The sequence below is a fragment of the Manis pentadactyla genome, chromosome 1 (assembly GCF_030020395.1).
Source record: "Manis pentadactyla isolate mManPen7 chromosome 1, mManPen7.hap1, whole genome shotgun sequence".
In the NCBI taxonomy this organism is placed as follows: Eukaryota; Metazoa; Chordata; class Mammalia; order Pholidota; family Manidae; genus Manis; species Manis pentadactyla.
This window is the reverse complement of record NC_080019.1, coordinates 134,982,007-135,003,713: the sequence shown is the minus strand read 5'-3', so window position 1 is coordinate 135,003,713 and position 21,707 is coordinate 134,982,007. Positions and strand designations below refer to the sequence as shown.

The 21,707-nt window shown below is 35.3% G+C and overlaps 1 protein-coding gene across 1 annotated transcript in view; it reads right to left on the bottom strand.

Annotated features, from left to right (window-relative positions):
* Window positions 1–21,707, bottom strand: part of TMPRSS15 (transmembrane serine protease 15) — a 128,660-nt gene that overhangs the window by 24,693 nt on the left and 82,260 nt on the right. The window contains exons 19-21 of the mRNA XM_036881556.2: window positions 7,127–7,222; window positions 2,982–3,031; window positions 2,643–2,817 (exon numbers count right to left, since the gene is read on the bottom strand). Of these exons, the coding sequence (XP_036737451.2) occupies window positions 2,643–2,817; window positions 2,982–3,031; window positions 7,127–7,222 (321 nt within the window). The remainder of the gene's footprint in view (window positions 1–2,642; window positions 2,818–2,981; window positions 3,032–7,126; window positions 7,223–21,707) is intronic.

Sequence of the window (21,707 nt, the reverse complement as noted above, 5' to 3'; positions counted from 1 at the left end):
GCTGAATCTTTGTGAAGGTATATGAGTTTTCTGTATTTTTTGTTGGCCATTTTTGTGCATGTTTGAAATTGAGTTTGAAAAGTTTAGAAAATAAGCATGTTGAATGTCTCCTAGGTTTGACTCCCAGTGTTCAAAAATATTGAGGCATTTAATTTTGTCCTGACAGTCGCTGTAGGAGGTAGATATCCTACGGACACCCTGAAACCCGGAGATACTAAGTCACATGAGGTCAGTAGCATAGGTAATATCAAAATTCTATCTTTTGGCTCAAGGTCAACCTCACCTTAAGCCACAGCAAAGTTGGCCTGCACTTTCCAAATCTCTCTTTTAAGGTTGGAAAAGAAGAAAAGTCAGTGATAGAGAAATAGAACAGGCACAGGGAAATTTAATGACATCCAGGAACACTGAGGCTGAGGGATGGGAATGCAGTTGTGAACAATAACAATGTAGACAGAAAAGAGCTGTCCCATTGAACCATGAAACCATTTGCAGGTGAAAACAAATGTAACAGATTTACAATGAGAACAAGTCATTTGTGCAGTATGATTTCAATACATTGCTTCATCTGGGTTCTTCTTTTTATTAGTAAATTAAGCTTTTCACTGCACAAGTAGGGTTTCAAAAAGACAAATAACAGGCAGAAGTAGCATAGTGGCAAAAATATTTTTTTGATGACACTATCTGAAATAATATCAGAAACTTTCTTGCTTGGTTAGAGAGAGATAGGAAGTAGAAAGCAAAAAAACTCTTGGCAACTGAGAAAGAAGAATACCACTGAGTGGCTAAGGAGAGTAAAATGTAAGGTTAGTAAGGCTAAGTTTGAATTCATCACAATTCCAGTACAGCTTACATTTGTTTTGTTCACTTGTGTTCAAATTGAAAGTGTATGAAAAGACATTTTATGTCCTATATGACTGAACATGTGTTTGTATCAGGTGAAAGTGCTTTTCTATTTCCTTTGTATATTCATGGTTTAGAAAGATACTATATTGGTATTATTGACCTAAAATAAGTACTTCTGTATGGTAGAAAATCGAAAAATGTCACTAATATTACTGCAAGCCTCATTGTACATTTAGAAATTATGTGTTCTGTAAGACTATCAAACAGACTAACTACCAAATCTCAGAGTGATACAGGATTTGGTAACTTTACTAACTTTCTAAGACTTGCTTAGGTACAACAAAATACCCTGAATCATCAGCTAAAGATGCCTTTACATGTAATGCAGGGTATAGGTTAGCCATCTGGGACATGCTTAAGGCATAGAGTATGTACAGGTGAAGGCTAAAGTCATGTCTAATAGGGATGGGAAAAATGACTGCTATAGATATTCATTGTAGTATGTTTGAAAACAGATTAAAATATAATTAATTATCAAGATGCAGCAAAGTCAAGAAGGTGCAGTTTAAATATGGGACACAGGGTGCAGCACAGAGAATCTGGGAGCTTTAGCCGTAGCTCCACCTTGGAGAGTCCTTTCGGAGCCCAGGTAACTGGCCAAGCTGGGATCTGGCCAAGGGTCCTCATTTCCAGGTTCTAGGGTCATGAGTTTGAGTTTACGCTCTCTGTAGTCTGCTGGGTATTTAGGTATAGGATCAAGCCTTTAATATTCATTCCTCCTGACCCTCCCTGTCTCCCAAGGAGCCTTCACACCCTTGTGCTTCTGACACTTTGTCTCCATCTACCCAAGAACTTTCACTGTCTGTGTTGGTGGGAATTAGTCTTTTAATCTGATTATGGCTGCATCTTCCATTCCTGAGCACATGGTTTTTCCCTGAGGATGCTGCTACAAAGAGGCTCATTCTAAACCTCACAGGTAAGGTCATTCTCTGGCGGCCTTTTCTGTTCAATTAGGGACAGGAAATCACTCCATGTCAGGACTGTAGAGCGTCTATGAGAAAGCTACCTTTTTTCTGGCCTAATTCAGAAGCGTTGAAATGCATTCCTTAATGAGGTGCCTTCTTTCAGGCAGAAGCAGAGAATTAACGTATTCTTGGGTGCAGGAATATTTATTTTCTCCTGTGGCATTGCTTTGGGGATGGCTCCTTCTAGTGGAAGAAGATAAATCCTAGAAGCCAACATGTATTTTGTCATATTTGTAACAACAACAAAAAAGAATTAGATATGGTTGGTATTAGTTTTAAGTTTTAGTTACAGGTAGCATCAAAACAGATCTGACTTGAGAACTAAGTAAACATTTTTATCCTAATCACAACAAAGTCCTACACATGAGTTCCTAGAGCACAATTTCTTTCTAATTTGAGGGCTATCTGTACATGCTTTTTTGATACAATTTGTTGACAATAAATATTGGCCTAATTAAATGATAACCACACAATTTATACATTGAAAACTAATTTTACACCTCAAAAATGCTTACATTATGAATTGGTAAGAATGTTAATTTTTAGATATGTAGGAAACATAATATTTGATGCAAATATCCAATGAAAAATGATTTTTAATTGCACTTTACATTTATACATGAGCTTAATGGGGAAATGATTGGAAAGATTATGATGTCACAAACAACCAAAACATTTTCCTGATGAGATGGGATTCTGTGAGGCTGCATGAAATGGGAAGCCATGTCTGCTGTGGTCATCTCGTTTGGGAAGGGACACTGATGTCACACTTACCCGTACACGCAGTGGGCGGCAGACACCAGCCAGTCGTTGCTGACAAGAGAAGCCCCACAGAGCAGCTGGCCGTTATAATACAGAGCAGTGAGCCAGGGCCAGGCTCCCTCCTGGGCATTATTTCCTCCAACTATCTTTGGGCTGACTTCTTGAGCCACCAGTTTTTGTCCACATGCTATTAAAATAATGGAAGAAAGAGCATCTATTTTATTTTGGTGGATTTCCCCCGGTCATGAAAACTGAGTGGATCACTATAAAATAACTTAAGGTGACACACCAACTCTATTCAGAGTTTTAAACTGGATACTTGAAGGACACTGTGACAAAATATTTACTTACATTTATGGTTACACTGTAACAGAATCAGTGAATCCTGTAAACACTGTTTACTGCAATAGAAGAACAAATTTCAGAAATTGTGCATCTAATATTTTGAAGCAAAACAGTATACACTATCCAATTTTTTTTTTTTTTAGTAAAATGGACTTTTAAATGTAAGTATTGCATATCAAATACCAGGGGGCTGAAATGCGCAGCAGAAAAAATCCCCAGTTAGAAGTCAAATAGAGCTGAGTCTGAGTTCTTAATCCTACCACATATGCTTCATGTGATTTTGGATAAGTTGATCAATATCTGTATGACTTAGTTTTGCCATCCATAAAATGGGGGCAATAGTACTTACTTTATTGAAATTTTGTGAGAAGCACGAACGTATTTGCTGAGGAATTATTATTGTGTCTTACACACAATGAACACTCAGTAAATCATAGCTACTGTTAAGTTCGTTTGAACCAATCTTGGATTTCATCATCCTAAGCTATAGAATATGCCTCAGTATTGCTAATCATACAGCGATTCAGTGCCCCACACCGAGTGTGTGAGGCTACTGGCTTCATCCAGGAAATTCAATGATGAAACAAGTCTGGCTTTCAAGGAAGGTAAACATAAATAGGGAAATATAAAATAAATTGCAGAGATAAATAATTTTAAAACTATCTGTTTTAATATTTGGATACTGGCTTTTTTCAAACCCAAGAATTCTGTTATGAACAAAAATTTAAACAGAATTATTTTAAAATGTGTCATACTTACTAACCACTAGAGGACAGTATAATACAAGGAATTAAAGTGCATGCCCCACTATTTCCTGATGCAGCTACTACAAATACTGGCCACATTACAACACACACACACACACACACACACACACAAATTTAGTGATTTATGTTTAACTACATCTATAAGTGCGTGCTGTATAGATGCTTGAAACTTTAGGGAAAAACAATAAAAAACACAAAACCGAAGATCCACATGAGATCATAAGTATAATCAAAGTAATTCAGTGTTTCTGGAACATGAATGATAAGATTTATTTGAAATCATGTGCATTCATGGAGAATGGCTCTATAGCATCCTACTACACTGATGGACAGTGACTGCAATGGGGCATGGTGGGGGGACTGGATAATATGGGTGAATGTTGTAACCACAATGTTGCTTATGTGAAACCTTCATAAGATTACCTATCGATGATACATTAACAACAACAAAAAAGTATGTGCATTCATATTGTCTGATTCATATAGCCTTTAAAATTGAAGATTATTTCTATTGAAATATAAGGAAATATACTTACATTTTATTAATGATCAACATGCATTATGTATAACTATCTAGATATAAATATATCAATATGTATTCATAATTTTCCCAAAGAACAAAGTCTCAGCTAACTCCTCTTCAGTTATCTATTCATGGTTGGGAGAAAATTAGCTTCTAGGAAACTTCCAAACATACTGTCAAATTTCATCCAAACTTTTTTCAACATCTGTAGTACTCATCAATGAAAATCCATATTCAAAATGGTTCATCATACTTATGTATTAAACAATACTTAATATTCTGTGGTATGTATAAAACTGATGAATTTATTTTTAGCAAGCACAGGAAAGTTTCTGGTTAACATTTTATTTAGTCAAAATCTTCATACCTACAAAATGTTCATTCAGGCACACATTACAGTGTCTCAGAACAGAAGAGTAAATTGCTTACTCTCTGGTCAGAATGAGGAGTGAATCCACATTTTGTCCAGGTATATTTAGAGAGGTTGGAGAGAAGTAGAATTTTTGTCCTGGCCTTTGGTGCTGGACAGAGCTAGGTCATCCTTCTGTACAAGAAGAAGGATAAGACTATGATCCTATGTCTTTCCTTCAACCCAGTGGAGTAATATTGTTATGGGTTTATATCTATTGTGTTGACAAAATGAACTAATTCCTCTCCCAATATACACCCAAACAAATGACCTTTATTCTTGTTGAAAAGGCTATGCTTTTTCTTTCTTTCTCCTTTCCAGACTGTTATTAAAACTGTGCTGTTGCCTTAGGGAATTTAGAAAGTAGCCCAGTAGAATGGGAAAGTAGAGGGCTTTGGAGTCAGATTGACTTGGGTTAAAATCTCAGTGTTGGCTACAGTCTTTGTGAATTTGTCCAAGTCACATATCAACACCAGGCTTCTGTTTCTTCATCCTTACAGTGGAGCAATACTACCTAAGTTGTAGAGCTTCTGCATGGAAATAGCCTCTGTAATATTCCTACCACAGTGTCTGATACATAAGAGGCATTCCATAAAGTGTTTTATAAGCACTGTGTATTTGTATCTAGGACCATGCTAGAACCAAAGTTGATCAATATATGTCAAATTTTCTTTGACTTCTAGGACTACTACTGAAGTGGGCTGAAGAACTGGAAGAGAGGGGAGTCTAGCAGCAGCAGCTGCATGAATTGTTCATGTCCAGTTATCAGGTCAGATTGCTAGTATTACATTAAGTGGCTTTTTCTCAGTGATGGGAAATAGTCTGAGTGTCTCACATTAGGAAGGAAAATGGAAATATGGGTCAGTAGAATTTCATAGTTGGAAGAATTCTCATCTTTGGAATCCTCTTTATTTCCTTTCCTGTTTTTATTTAAACCACTAGTGTAAGAGTGTTTTCAAAAGCACCAGTTTTCATGGGACAATAAATGTAATCATCTCTTCAGCATATAAATATATAAATAAATTAACTAAATAAGTAAATGTGTTTACGTCTGATTTTTTGCCAACCCAGTATAATATGGTTAATTGAGAAAGAGATTAAGGACATTCCTGGCTTGCTTATGTGATGAAAGGGTGAAGTATCTATGTCTGTAAATGTTGTCTCTCTAAGAGCATGAACATATATAAAATGGGCACATCAGTGTAAGATAATCTTAGCATTCTGTTGATAGGTATAGAATAACTTGTTCTGCTCTGAATGTGCATATAACTAAGATGAACTTTTTTCTATTTTCTCCTTTGTTCTTTCTCTTATCATTCTTTAATATCTATATGATATAAATAAAATAAATTATCAATGTAAAAACTGATCAAGACCTATAATGGTGATGTAAATTTAGACATACCTTACAGAAAGGAAATCTAGAAGTTTGCTTTCTCACTTACAGATGCTTTGCTTCACTCCGTATGAAACTTAATCAGTCAAGGCAAGACAGACATTTATATAAAACATGCAATTGCAAAGCTCTTTGGTACAAGAAAATACTCTTCCATCAATTTGTTTTACTTGTGGAGCTCACAGAAATAACTTTTCATGAATAGCTGGATAATTATGTAATTTCATTTTTACCAATAAGTATGTTAAACAAAAAGCTAGCAGCAAATACACCAGCAGTGACATCTCAAGTCCTTGTCTATAATAATGACTTCTTGAAATTACTTTCTTCCCACCCACAGCTGGCTTTTAATGGCACTGTAAAATCCAGAAGCCACTTTCAACAAAAATGATCATTAATGTCCAAACAGGAGAAATGACATAATTTAAGCTAAAACAGATTTTTGAATACAGGAAAGATGCTGCCTTTAAAAACATTTGTAAAAGCTATAAAAGGGAACCTAATTTTAAAGAGAGAGAATATGTAGACACAGCTAGAAGTCTGGACTCCTTTACTTAATCTTCACTTAATTTTAGTGTTCTATTTGCCAAAGAAGAAAAAAATACCATGACTTTCTCCTCTCATTCTTCTCTTTTGATGATAGTTAATTTGTGTAGCTGTCTTTAGTCTGATCAACTTTGGACCTATTTATCCTGATTCTCACAATTTCTTTCTATGGGATTTACTTGTTTGTAAATCTGAAAGTAAGGAAAAAAGGATATGGAAGTAAAACTCATTGGATTTATATTAGTGTGCTAGACAATTATGTATGTAACATATCATTTGGCTACCTTACCATATATATGAGGATTAGGCAATATTATTAGCTAGAATCAATTATGTATTCTTTTGAGAGGATCAATTATATCTTTTCTTGAGATGATCTGAATAATAAAAAACTTAAATAACTTTTAAGATTCTATATTTAGCAATGTGATTGTATTAAAATCTGACTGGTTTCGAAATCATCTTTCCAGTCCATGTACAACTAGTCCAAGAACAGATTTTGAGACCCACCTTGGTGTTAATATTAAGCTGCCATTAGGTGCTGTGTTTAATTTTACAAATGGTCCACCTCCAGTAGAGAAGATTGGCATTGATGAGTTTCCACTCCTAGAGAAAAACACATACAAACAGAACAAATGCACACAAAAACATAAATTTTTAGCTATTTGATGCTGTGGACATTGAAAGAAATTAAAGATTACATACAAAGAGATTAACATTTTAACATAAAACTTCAAATGTTTTGCTACCTAAAAGATGGTACATATCAATAGAAGAATGATTCATAATGACATGGGATTTAATTTTAATTTTTGTGTAGTATACCTTTAGTTCTTTGCATGCTTATATATTATTTAACAAAGTTAAAATCAATGCTTATATTGCTTGAGTGTCTTTTTATTTGACTTTCCTATGTTGTCCAATAATTTTCATATCATAATGATCAATATTAATGACAGCCTCACAGAATTGCTGCACCATGCTTCATTAAAATTTTTGACTATTGAGTGTAATTCATCTTTTAAAAATATGCAAGTTACCTAAGAACAACCTAGAAAAAGGAGATTTTAGTGTTTATTTTCCAGATGTTGCTTTCTTCTTGATACTTCTTTCAATCCAAGACTAAGAAATGCTAATTTAAAGCCAAAACATATGTGGTTGCTCTAAAAGAGAAAGCATGTAGCCTGTACCTACCAGTGTCAACCAGTGAGCCGAATGGAATGGAGAAAAGACAGCCTCCATGTGATAAGACATTAAGTTACTAGCCATGCTCTCAACTGTGAGCCTTAATTAAAGACATCTCTTAATTATCCTGACTGCCTTCCCTATGCATAGATGGAAATTTCTAGCTTCTCACTTCCTAATCTTGCTTCCTTCCTTTTGTTTATTTCAAATTTTAATTTTTATGTAAAAATATGCCTTTAGGCTGGAAACATTCTGGTTCCTGCTATCTTCTACTGTTTAGCAAAGAGATGATGCAGTTCTTATCTTTTGGAGTAACATGAAAGAACAATGACTGTCTCTTCATAAGGAGGTCCAATATCTTCCCCAGACTATAGCCAACACTGATCCTTTTGTATCTGCATACAGGGAATTTCCAAGGACTACTCATAGCTGTTATGAACAATATGAGGAAAACAACTAGGTAAACGGTGCTTCCTCTCTGTCAGATGAGGTAATACCTTAAAAAAACAGTGTTTTTCTAGTACCTTTCATCTACTGACCAGAGAGATGGAACAATGGAAAATCTATTTAATCCCAGAATTTAGCATCTTCTACTTTTATTTTAAAAACAGATAAAAATAAATCAAGCAGATAAATCAATGATTATTCCTTTAATAAAAGTGGAAATTGATTTGCTAAAGGGAAAATGATATTGTTACTGTTATTGTTTAAGATATTCCCTTCATGTTGGCAGCAGAATCATCTTATTTAAGTATTTATAGAAAATGCATTTGTTACCAAAAGCAGACAAAACACTACAAAAAAAGAAAATAATAGACAAATGTCCATGATTAATATAGATGCAAAAATCCTCAACAAAATATTAGCAAACTGAATTAAAAAGTACATCAAAAGATTGTCCATCACAACCAAGTGAGATTTATTCCAGGGATGCACGATGGTACAATATTAATAAATAAATCAATGTGATGCACTTTTTAACAAAAAGAAGGATAAAAACCACATGTTTGTCTCAATAGATGCTGAAAAAGTGTTTAACAAAATTTAAGGTCTATTTATGATAAAAACTCTCAACAAAATGGTGATAGAGGGTACATACCTTAACATAATAAAGGCCCTATACAACAAACCCACAGCTAATATCATACTCAATGATGAAAGCTGAAAGTTTTTCCTCTAATGAGGAATAAGACAAGGTTGCTCATTCTCACTACTTTTATTCAACATAGTACTGGAAGTCCTAGCTACAGCAATCAGACAGGATAAAGAGATTGAAGGTACCCAAATTGGTAAGGAAGAAGTAAAGCTGTCACTATTGCAGATGACATGATATTATATATAGAAAACCCTAAAGACTCCACTGACGAATTATTAGAACTAATAATTGAACTCAGCAATGTACAAGGATACAAAATTAATACACAGAAATCTGTTGAGTTCCTATATACTAACAATAAACTAGCAGAAAAAGAAATCAGGAAAACAATTCCATTTACAATTGCATCAAAAAGAATAAAATACCTGGGAATAAGCCCAACCAAGAAGGTGACAGACCTATACCCTGAAAATTACAATACACTCATGAGAGAAATTAAAGAAGACACCAATAAAGGGAAATATATCTCATGCTCATGGATAGGAAGAATTAATGTTGTTAAAATGGCCACCCTGCTTAAAACAATCTACAGATTCAAAGCAATCCCTATCAAAACACCAACAGCACTCTTTAATGAACTAGAGCAAATAGTTCTAAAATTCATATGGAACCACAAAAGACCCTGAATAGCCAAAACAATCCTGAGAAGGAAGAACAAATCTGGGGCTATTATGGTCCCCAACTTCAAGCTCTACCACAAAGCCACAGTAATCAAAACAGTATGATACTGGCACAAGAACAGACCCAAAAAACAATGGAACAGAATACAGAGCCTATATAAAAACCCACACATATATGGTCAATTACTATATGATAAAGGAGCCATGAATGTGCAATGGGGAAAAGATAGTTTTTCAATAACTGGTATTGGCAAAACTGGACCACTACATGTAAGAGAATGAAACTGAATTACTGTCTAAATCCATACACAAAAGTAAGCTTGAAAGGGATTAAAAACCTAAATTTAAGACATGAAACCATAAAATTCTTAGAAGAAAACATAGGCAAAAATCTCTTGAATGGGCATTTTTTTCTGGACTCATCTTGGGCAAGAGAAACAAAATAAAAAATGAACAAGTGTGACTACAGCAACTAAAAAGCTTCTGTACAGCAAAGGACACCATCAACAAAACATTACTTTGGCCACTATCCAAAAGACAAGAAATAACAAGTGTTGGCAAGAATGTGGAGAAAATGGAACCCTCCTATATTGTTGACAGGAATGTAAATTGATGCAGCCACTATACAAAACAATATGGAGGTTAGTTAAAAAACTGAAAATAGAAATATTGTATGATGCAGTAATTCCACTTCTAGGAACTTAGCTGTAGAAAAAAAAAACTCTGATTCGAAAAGATGTATGAACCCCTATGCTTATTGCAACATTATTTACAGCAGCCAAGATAGGGAAGCAACCAAAGTGTCCATCAATCGATGAATGGATAAAGAAGAGGTGGTACATACACACAATGGAATATTATTGGGCCATAAAAAGAAATAAATCCTGCCATTTTCAACAACATGGATGGGCTTAGAGGACATTAAGCTAAGTGAAATAAGCCAGGTGGAGAAAGACAAATGCTATATGATTTCACTTGTGGAATCTAAAAACAAAACAGCAAGTAGATTCACAGACACTGAGAAGTTATTGGTGGTTACTATGGGGAGGGGTTGGTTTAGATGGGTGGTAAGGGGGATGAAGGGGCACAATAATCTTAATCATAATATAAATTAGTCATGGGGATCATAGGGCAGCATGGGAAGTGTAACCAATTGTTTTGTCCCAGCTATGCTGACAGATAGTAACTGCACTCGTTGGTGTGAGGATTTAATGATGTATCTGTTGAACCACTGTCTTGTATATTTGAAACCAATGTAAGATTGTATCATCTATACTTCAATAAAAAACAAAAGACAATGCATTTGTGATAACTCAGACAACGAAACAGGCAAAAAGACCTCCAAAGGCAGCAAGGAGTGCATAAGGTCAGGAATGCTCTAGATCCAGGACTTCACCACCGCAGAAACATAGTTAAGGACTCACATTTAGGGAAGACAGAATGTAGATCAAAACAGAGCTTGGAGAACTTTGAATCCTACCACTGGGGCAGCTTCTGGGAGAATTCACGATACCAGTCTGGGCTTTTAGGACTATCAGGAATGTCTGTCCGATTTGAAGAGGCTCCAGTTGTGCTCACTTTGCCTGCAGGCTCCAGAAACATCACTGGAATTGGTTTGATGCACATCATTGCTGTGAGTATAAAGCTGGTGGGTCCTAGTTACTCTCCAATATCCCTTTTAGATAGTTCTCTTCTTTTATTGCTTTTGGTAAGTTCCTGGTATGCTTATTCTGCTGAATGCCTACATGTGTTGGACATTCTCCTAGATGGTTTTGTATGTTCCTGACTCTCCATACCAGAGAATTCCAGTATGTTTTCTAGAGCAAGTAAAATTAGCCTCACCAGAGAATGTATCAGAAATACGAATTGTCAGCTGTACTTCATACCCACGAATCAGAAATGCTGGGGGTCAGGCCCAGCAACATTTAAACAAATCCACCAGGTGATTCAGGGAAACACAGTTATAGCCAAATATAATCTATGTTTCCTCACTTGTTCTGTGGTCTGCTTTTTGCCTTCCAAAGTGATTTATAGTTAACTGGTAAGCAATCTGTTCTAAGGCATTCATAAAGTAAATTTGTGTCAGGACCCCACATCATGGAAGCTGCCCAGCGACCTGGCCCATGTCACGAATCTAAACCAGACTCGGCTTCACTAATGGGAAGTGCCTCACTGTCAAGAAGACCAAACAGATACCGGTTGCCACCCTCCAGTTCAGCTTTAGCTAGCTCACCTTACCCTAGAAAATAGGACCTGCTGGGCTTCGAAGAAAATCCCCACCTCCTAGCCAATCATGCCCTGATTCCATGCTCTTCTAAAACTCACTGTTGCCCCAGATCTCTCAGGAACAGTGCTCTACTGCTTGGTGGCATTGTGTTTCCCCAAGCCATGGGTTATTTTCCCTTGAAGAAAGGACGTCAGATTCATTAATGAATTGTTTTGGATTTTTCATTTGACAGCACTTATGGGGGAACATTTTGAAGGGTAATTCATTAAATTCTACCAAGAGATGTGGATTTCTCTTCTTATCTCTAGCTGTTTTTATTTCATCCATTGGCTATGTCTTTTAAGATAGACCCTGAGCGTCTGCCTTAATATCTCTGGAAATTCAGGATAAAATAAGGACGAAACTAAATTTTACAAAATTGTGAAATTACTTATTTATCAGTTTTTCACCTAGTACTTATTTATTACACACCTATCACTGGAATTTCACTGAGATGGGATTGGCAGTTACATTTTTTACAGAAGGCAATTCTAGAAGAAAGGATCACTAGAGGCAAAACTTTAAGAAATAGGAATATCTAGTAAATGATAATTGTTCTACCCTGGGATTCTCAAATGCTGTTCCACAGTGATGTTTCTGCTATTCAGTGAGAAAAATAGAGTTTATATATGTGTATGGAAATAAAGACACACGTATCTTATGTTCTAAGATTGTCTTCTCTCCACTTCAGTCTCAAACCTTCCAAGAGAAAACAGACTGCAGTTAATGGTGCAAGGATCTTGTTTTGTTATTTAGAATAACTGGATAAACCATGCTTTTGGAGAAAGCTTGTAAAGCAAGCACATGATTCATTTAAATATTTAAAATACATACTTAATGTTAAATATTTAAATTAAATTACATATTGATATTAACAACTTAAGAGTGGCATACAGAGTCCATTAGTTCATGCAAGCATTTCCAGGTGTCAGTGCTGGTTGTTAGAATTTGTCATTTAATTCGAGACAGAATACCTATATTTCAAATGCTGCCAAGTTGAACTCATCCTTTTTCTGACTGAGCACAATTTATTCCAGTTTGTGTTCACAGTAAACAGAATATAAGTAGCAGAAGAAATTTACAACAATCTATTTCTTATTTTAAGAAATGATGGAAACAACAAAAATATATTAAAAATGTTCTTGGCCAAATAAAATATTTAGTAACCGTATGTAAAGCCACCATTTATTTTTGAAAAACAGAATCTCAGAACAACTGAAACAATGAATTGTTCAGAGAGAATACATTATTTTAAGTTCTGCAATTCCAGCATGCAATTGAATCTCTCCCTACCTCAGTTTCCTTTTCTTGCAAGAAAATTGGTTGTTAATTTTTGGAGAGGCACTGTGTTAAGATTATGACTGGAGTTTGCTTTTTTAAAATCTTGCAAATGTTCCCTCTCTGCAGGATTAGATAACTACCACATATTTGCATAGCTGTTTGAAATCTGTAGAAATTTGGTATCACATAGAAACACACCCATATAGCATTACCTTGTTGACATGCTAATGCTGTGTGACTACCTATTTCTGAACCTTTATTACCATTTTTATAGGTTATACTCTCAAAGGAACCCCTGGCTATAGGGAAACCTTATTCTATGTGAGAAAAGAAATATAAAAATGCAACCCACCATTATTATTATTGAGGTCATATAGGAAGTATAAAGATATACTCATAGATGAATTCTAGGTAGAAAAAAAGGATATCCCAAGGCGTCCTGCGCAGGATTAAATCTTCTCCCTGTCTTCTCAGGCCCTGCGAAGGCTTCCTGTCTTTTGTCTCGCTCCTTAGACTGTCTTTGCAGTGATAAGAGTTCCTTCCTGCAGCCGGAGCTTAAGTAGGGATGTATTAAGCTTTTGGGCATACTAAAGCTCAAAAGAATAATAACAGATGTTGCAAATGCTGCAGCCAGGCACTGTAGCTCATTTCACACCCCAGAAGATTTAAGTAACGAATTGAGCCAGGTGGGATTAGTCTCAAAAGGGTTTTGGAAAAAATGGACCTTCCTTTTCAGATTGGAGGGAAAGAGGGGGATTGATTTAGCAGGGAAGAAAGTGGGGGAGAGAATTTTAATAGACAGGGTATGGGGAATGAAAGGGATTTGCAGCAAAGGATGGCAGATCTTCCCACTAGGCGGGTCTGGACATGTGGGCAGTTTAGTAAACACCACGACTGAACTGGAGACATCTGAACAATGGCTTATTCATTTACCATATTATAGAAACACACTTAGCACTTACCTAGCACTATGACAGCTTAAGTTTAGATTTTCTGACCTCAACTCTTAAAATTTTATGACACATAGAAGGAAAAAAATGCCAATAGAAAAAAATTATCTTCATTAAATTAATTTCCTCCTTTGTGCAAAATACTGTATTAAGAAGAGAAGAACTGCTGGGTCCCTACAGATGTAAGGGAACTAGGGAGGAAATGAACTGCTGGTAATCTCTTACCAAAAACATGGCTGAGAGAAATGATACTTAGGGTAGATCATCAGAGATATGGTTGTCATGGGCAACATTTTGGACAACATGGAGTAGTAGTATATCCTTGTCATACTTGTAACATCCTCTCAGCTGCCATTGGTTTATTTTTGAATATGAGGCATATGACATACACCTTCATACTTACTAAGAAATTTTCTCAGTGCACATATTTTTTCAGAGCATTACTACTTTATAAGGACATACATGCAAAATTTCCTTTAGAATTTAATTTCAGGAGAAATTAGTCTTTCCTTTGGAATGGGTAGCATTTATCTTATTTCATAATTAAAGTTATGTAATCATTAATGTCTGCTTTTTTGCATGGACTTCCAGGAATCTCAAACAGAAGTATCAGTAATTGTGCTGACCCTGTGTGTTTTACAGATTTGCCTCCTTATTTCTTTGGACTTTGTTTTTATCTACTATTAATCTTACCACATATATGTGTTTCTGTTTCTTTTGGAAACATAAGGGTATAAAGAAAAGAAGAAAGAATAGAAAGAAATGAGGGAGAAAAGAAGGAAGGGAATAGTGAAGTCAGGAAGGAAGCAAAAAATAAGAAAGAAAAGGAAAAGAAGAAGAGAAAAAAATTAAAGGAAGGGAGGAAGAAGATATATTATTCCATGAAATTTTATTTATTTTATTCAAAATTGCCCTTGGTCTCATAGAATGTATAGCATTATTTACAGGTTGAACAGTTGGAAATAATTTTTTTAGAAATAGAATGAACAGGAAAATTTTTGTTAACTCTTTTCATGTAGAGAAAATTTTTTACTCTCCTTACCTATTTCATTTCTGAATATAAAGGCTTCCCCTTCTATGTGAGGGTGTAAAGAAATGATATGAGACATTGGCTTGGAAAAAACATAATCTCTTCCTGTTTTTATGGAACAAACTTTGAATAAAAAAGTCTTTGAGAAAAAAAAGAAAGTTGTAACAGACTTTTATAAACTAAATAGCTATATGTTGTGGAAAATTTATTGGTAGTTGCTTCATAATTGCACCAAAATATAAAATAAATTTTCTTAACTCTTTATGTGTATAATTATAATTATAATGAAATTTCCTGGCCATAGAAATATCTCTGAGGGGTACAAAATATCCACTGGGGTATAAGGCAAAAATAGGAATTTAAGACAATGGGAACTCTCCCTGAATTGTATAAAAACAAACAAGAGACATTTCACATAAAACATTCCCTTAATTCCCAGTGATGTGTTTTCAAATACATAGTGGAGAAGTTAGGAATGAGTTTTTCTAGCAAGCAATAATACCAGCTTGTGCTGGTGAAAACCTAGCCATGGATTTATTTTATTTTATTAGTTTATTTTATATTTTTCCCCCTTTTAATAATGTCCTTTTTATAGAGATCTCTATAAACTCTCTATTTTTTATTTGATTTACTGAGAGAAGAAAGGTTTTCCAGAGAAGTTAAAATAGGCTGGTGTCAGAATGACAAACTAAGGAATCCCCTGGATTAAGTCGGAGACGGTCCTCAACCTGCTTGCCGTAGGAGAAAAATGTCTCATGTTTTGCTTTGTTTCATTTTGCTATGTTTTTTATAACAAGTGAAACCAAACTGCCAAACTTTGCTATGTTTTTAATAACAAGTGAAACCAAACTGCCAAACTTCAGAGATGTTTTGTTCAGGTTGTGTGTTCTCTACTAAAACAAATACCTACACAAAGACTTATGCGCTCCTTCAGCACAAGGACTGCTCTGGCAGAGCTGCCTGTACTCTGGGACGACCCAAGGCCTCCTGGCCTTAGACGAATCAGGGTCCTAGGCTGGGTCTATGCAGTCGTATGGTGATATGTAAGGGATTTGTAATCAGATGAGAAAAAATGGCATCTTTATTTTTGCTAACCTCTAATTTAGTTTTTCCTTCTGATAGAAATGCAGATGACTAGCCACAGTATTATTAGTAACACCTATAATTTTGTCACCAAAATAAACTATAGATATCTTCCTATCACATAGCAGTTGCTGCATCCACCCAAAATTATCATTTATGCTCATCTTTGATCTTACAGGAATCATTAGAACCACCAATGTATCTTACTTAATACCTTAATAGAGAAATTTATACTACCCTATCATAGTTACAATATTTTGATAATCATTTCTCATAGTAATTAATTTCCTTTGAAATTTTGTGCATTTTATTTTATGCACTTCCAAATATGAACCTTAGAAGACGTTGGTAAGTTTCACCAGACTGCCAAAAGAGTCCGTGATGCATAAAGGAAGCTGAAGGATGCCTACCCTAGACGGTGGCTCTCAAACTTCAGCATAAGTCAGAATCACCTGAAGGGTGTATTTAAACATGGATTACTGGCTCTCCACTAGAGTTTCTAATGAGTAGGTCTGAGGTAGAGTTCCAGAATTTCATTTCTATACATGCATCTCAGATGTTGCATATGCTTCTAGTTTGGTCCTAAAATTACATGATGGAACTCACTGACCTAGACCCTCTGAATCCAAAAGTCTGGGACCATGATTAGGGGATTCTACTGTATAACTAGCCTTGGGAGCTGCTGATCTAACTCGGATTATAAATCAGTGGTACACGCTTTCCTCTTTGCACACTGCTGACATAATGACCTAACCTGCGGTCTTTTCCCAACCCTGTCAGATAATAAATGCTAATTTTTAAGTATTTTAAATACTTAGAAATTGAATACTAAATCTTAGGAACTTGTTAAATTATGGTGCTTTGCTATTAATTATTTTCTCCCTACTTATTTTTAATTAATGCATTTCTAATTTTAAAATGGGAAAAACATCAGAGTTATAATTAGTAATGATGAGCGTATTAGCTTGGTCAACTAAAACAAGTGAAATAAACCTTTTTCCACACCATCTTCAAACAAGGCCCCACTTGTTCAGAGTCACTGAATGGATAAAAAAAACCTCTCACTCTATGAACATGCAAATACAATAAAAATTTCCCTTAATGCTGAACTTGCAAATTAAACATTACAAATAACAAGAAATATTATTTAATTATTTATGTGTGAAGTTAGGAAATAAAAAGAAATCACTTAAAATTGAAGGTAGTAGATATATTTTTTTCTACTAATTCCCATATATTTTCTTTGTTGTTCTTTGTTAAGACTTTTTCCCATAGATGAAAATCTGGGGACAATGATGGAAAATCTGGAAAAAAATAGAAATACTTAATTGTCTACCAACTTTTAAAATTAATATGAGACCCAGGTCTATTGAGAGAACTGTGTGACCAATCCAAACAGGACAATATTTGTATTATAGGGGTTCCAGAAGAAGAAGAGAGAGGAAAAGGGATAGAAAGTGTCTTTGAGGAAGTAATTGCTGAAAATGTCCCCAATCTGGGGAAGGAAATACTCTCTCAGACCATGGAAGCCCACAGATCTCCCAACACAAGGGACCCAAGGAGGACAACACCAAGACATATAATCATTAAAATGGCAAAGATCAAAGACAATGACAGAGTATTAAAAGCAGCCAGAGAGAGAAAGAAGATCACATACAAAGGAAAGCCTATCAGGCTATCAGACTTCTCAACAGAGACTTTACAGGCCAGAAAGGAGGGGCATGATATATTTAATGCAATGAAGCAGAAGGGCCTCGAACCAAGAGTACTTTATCTGGCAAGACTATCATTTAAATTTGAAGGAGGGATTAAACAATTTCCAGATAAGCAAAAGCTGAGAGAACTTATCTCCCACAAACCACCTCTACAATGCATTTTGGAGGGACTGCTGTAGATGGAAGTGTTCCTAACATTTAATAGCTGTCACCAGAGGTAATAAAACCACAGTAAAGAAAGTAGAACAGTTAATTACTAAGCAAATGCAAAATTAAATCAACTACCCCCAAAGTCAGTCAAGGGATAGATAAAGAGTACAGAATATGATACCTAATATATAAAGAATGGAGGAGGAAGAACCAGGAGGGAAAAAAAAGAATCTTTAGGTTGTGTTTGTAATAGCATACTTAGTGAGTTAAATTAGACTGTTAGATAGTAAGGAAATTAACCTTGAACCTTTGGTAAACACAAATCTAAAACCTGCAATAGCAGTAAGTACATACCTATTGATAACCACCCTAAATGTAAGTGGTCTTAATGCACCAATCAAAAGACAGTCACTGAATGGATAAAAAACAAGACCCATCTATATGCTGCCTACAAGAGACATACTTTAACCCAAAGACATACACAGACTAAAAGTGAAGGGATGGAAAAAGATATTTCACGCAACTAATAGGGAGAAAAAGACAGGAGTTGCAGTACTGGTATCAGACAAACTAGGCTTCAAAACAAAGAAAGTCACAAGAGACAAAGAAGGATATTACATAATGATAAAGGGCTCAGTCCAACAAGAGGATATAACTGTTATAAATATCTTTGTACCCAACACAGGATCACCTACATATGTGAAACAAATACTAACAGAATTAAAGGGGGAAACAGAATGCAATGGATTCATTCTAGGAGACTTTAACACTCCACTCACTCCATAGGAGAGATCAACCAGACAGAAAATAAGTAAAGAGACAGAGACACTGAACAACACCTTGGAACAGATGGACCTAACAGACATCCAGAGAACACTGCACCCAAAAAGAGCAGGATACACATTCTTCTCAAGTGCGCATGGAACGTTTTCAAGAATAGATCATATACTAGGTCACAAAAAAAGCCTTGGTAAATTTTAAAAGATGGAAATTGTACCAACCAGCTTGTCAGACTACAAAGGAATAAAACTAGAAATAAATTATGCAAAGAAAAAGAAAAATCCCACAAACACATGGAGGCTTCACAACATGCTCCTAAATAAACAATGGTTCAGTGACCAAATAGAAACAGGGATCAAGCAATACATGGAGACACAGGACAATAATTTGAGAACATAAAATCTGCGGAACAAAGTGAAGGCCGTGCTAAGAGGGAAGTATACTGCAATACAGGCCTACCTCAGGAAAGAAACAATCCCAGATGAACAGTCTAAACTCACAGTTAACAAAATTAAAAAAAGAAGAACAAATGAGGCCCAAAGTCAGTAGAAGGAAGGACATAATAAAAATTAGAGCATAAATAAATAAAATTGAGAGGAATAAAACAATAGAAAGAATCAATGAAAGCAAGAACTGGTTCTTCGAGGAAATAAACAAAATAGATAAACCCTAGCCAGACTTATCAAGAAAAAAAGAGAGTCTACACACATAAACAGAATCAGAAATCAGAAAGGAAAAATTACTATGGACACGACAGAAATACAAAGAATTATGAGAGAATACTATGAAAAATTAAATGCTAATGAACTGGATACCCTAGAAGAAATGGACAACTTTCTAGAAAATACAACCTTTCAAAGGTGACCCAGAAAGAAACAGAAAATCTAAACAGACCAATTAACAGCAATGAAATTGAATTGGTAATCAAAATCTACTTAAGAACAAAACTTCTGAACCAGATGGCTTCACTGCTGAATTTTATCAAACATTTAGTGAAGACCTAATACCCACCTTCCTTAAAGTTTTCCAAAAAGTAGAAGAGGATGGAATACTTCCAAACTCATTTTATGAGGCCAGCATCACTCTAATACCAAAACCAGGCAAAGACACCACAAAAAAAGAAAAAATTACAGACCAATATCAGTGATGAACATAGATGCAAAAATATTCAACAAAATATTAGCAAATGAATTAAAAAATATATCAAAAAGTTCATCCACCATGATCAAGTAGGATTTATTCCAGGGATGTAAGGATGGTACAATATTAGAAAATCCATCAACATCATCCACCACATCAACAAAAAGAAGGACAAAAACCACATCATCTTCTCCATAGATGCTGAAAAAACATTTGACAAAATTCAACATCCATTCATGATAAAAACTGCCAATAAAATGGGTATAGAGGGCAAGTACCTCAACATAATAAAGGCCATATATGACAAAACTACAGCCAACATTGTACTTAACAGCAGAAGCTGAAAGCTTTTCCTTTAAGATCAGGAACAAGACAAGGATGCCCACTCTCTCCACTTTTGTTCTGGAGGTCCTAACCACGGCAATTAGACAACACAAAGAAATAAAGGGCATCCAGATTGGTAAGGAAGAAGTGAAACTGTCTCTGTTTGCAGATGACATGACATTGTACATAAAAAACCCTAAAGAATCCACTCCAAAACTACTAGTTCTAATATCTGAATTCAGCAAAGCTGCAGGATACAAAATTAATACACATAAATCTGTGGCATTCCTATACACTAATGATGAATTAACAGAAAGAGAAATCAGTAAAACAATTCCATTCACAACTGCATCAAAAAGAATAAAATACCTAGGAATAAACCTAACCAAGCAAGTGAAAGACTTATACTCTGAAAACTACAAGACACTCATGAGAGAAATTAAAGAAGATACCAATAAATGGAAACACATCCCATGCTCATGGATAGGAAGAATTATTATTGTCAAGATGGCCATCCTGCCTAAAGCAATGTACAGATTCAATGCAATTCCTATCAAAATACCAACAACATTCTTCAATGAACAAGGCCAAATCATTCTAAAATTCTTATGGAACCACAAAAGACCCCCAAATAGCCAAAGCAATCCTGAGAAGGAAGAATAAAACTGAGGGATTATACTCCCTGACTTCAAGCTGTACTACAAAGCCACAGTAATCAAGACAGTTTGGTACTGGCACAAGAACAGAACAATAGACCAATGGAACAGACTAAAGAGCCCAGATATAAACCCAACCATATATGGTCAATTAATGCATGATAAAAGAGCTATGGACACACAATGGGGAAATGACAGCCTCTTCAACAATTGGTGTTGGCAAAACTGGACAGCTACATGCAAGATAATGAAACTAGATTATTGTCTAACCCCATATACAAAAGTAAACTCAAAATGGATCAAAGACCTGAATGTAAGTCATGAAACCATAAAACTCTTAGAACACAACATAGGCAAAAATCTCCTGAATATAAACATGAGCAACTTCTTCCTGAACGCATCTCCTTGAGCAAGGGAAACAAAAGCAAAAATGAACACATGAGACTACATCAAACTAAAAAGCTTTGGTATGGCAAAGGACACCATCAACAGAACAAAAAGACATCCTACAGTATGGGAGAATATATTTGTAAATGACATATTTGACAAGGGGTTAACGTCCAAAATATGTAAAGAACTCACATGTCTCAACACCCAAAAAGCAAATAATCTGATTAAAAAATGGGCAGAGGATATGAAGAGACAATTCTCCAAAGAAGAAATTCAGATGGCCAACAGACACATGAAAAGATGCTCCACAGCACAGCACTACTCATCAGGGAAATAAAAATAAAAAGTACAATGAGATACCATCT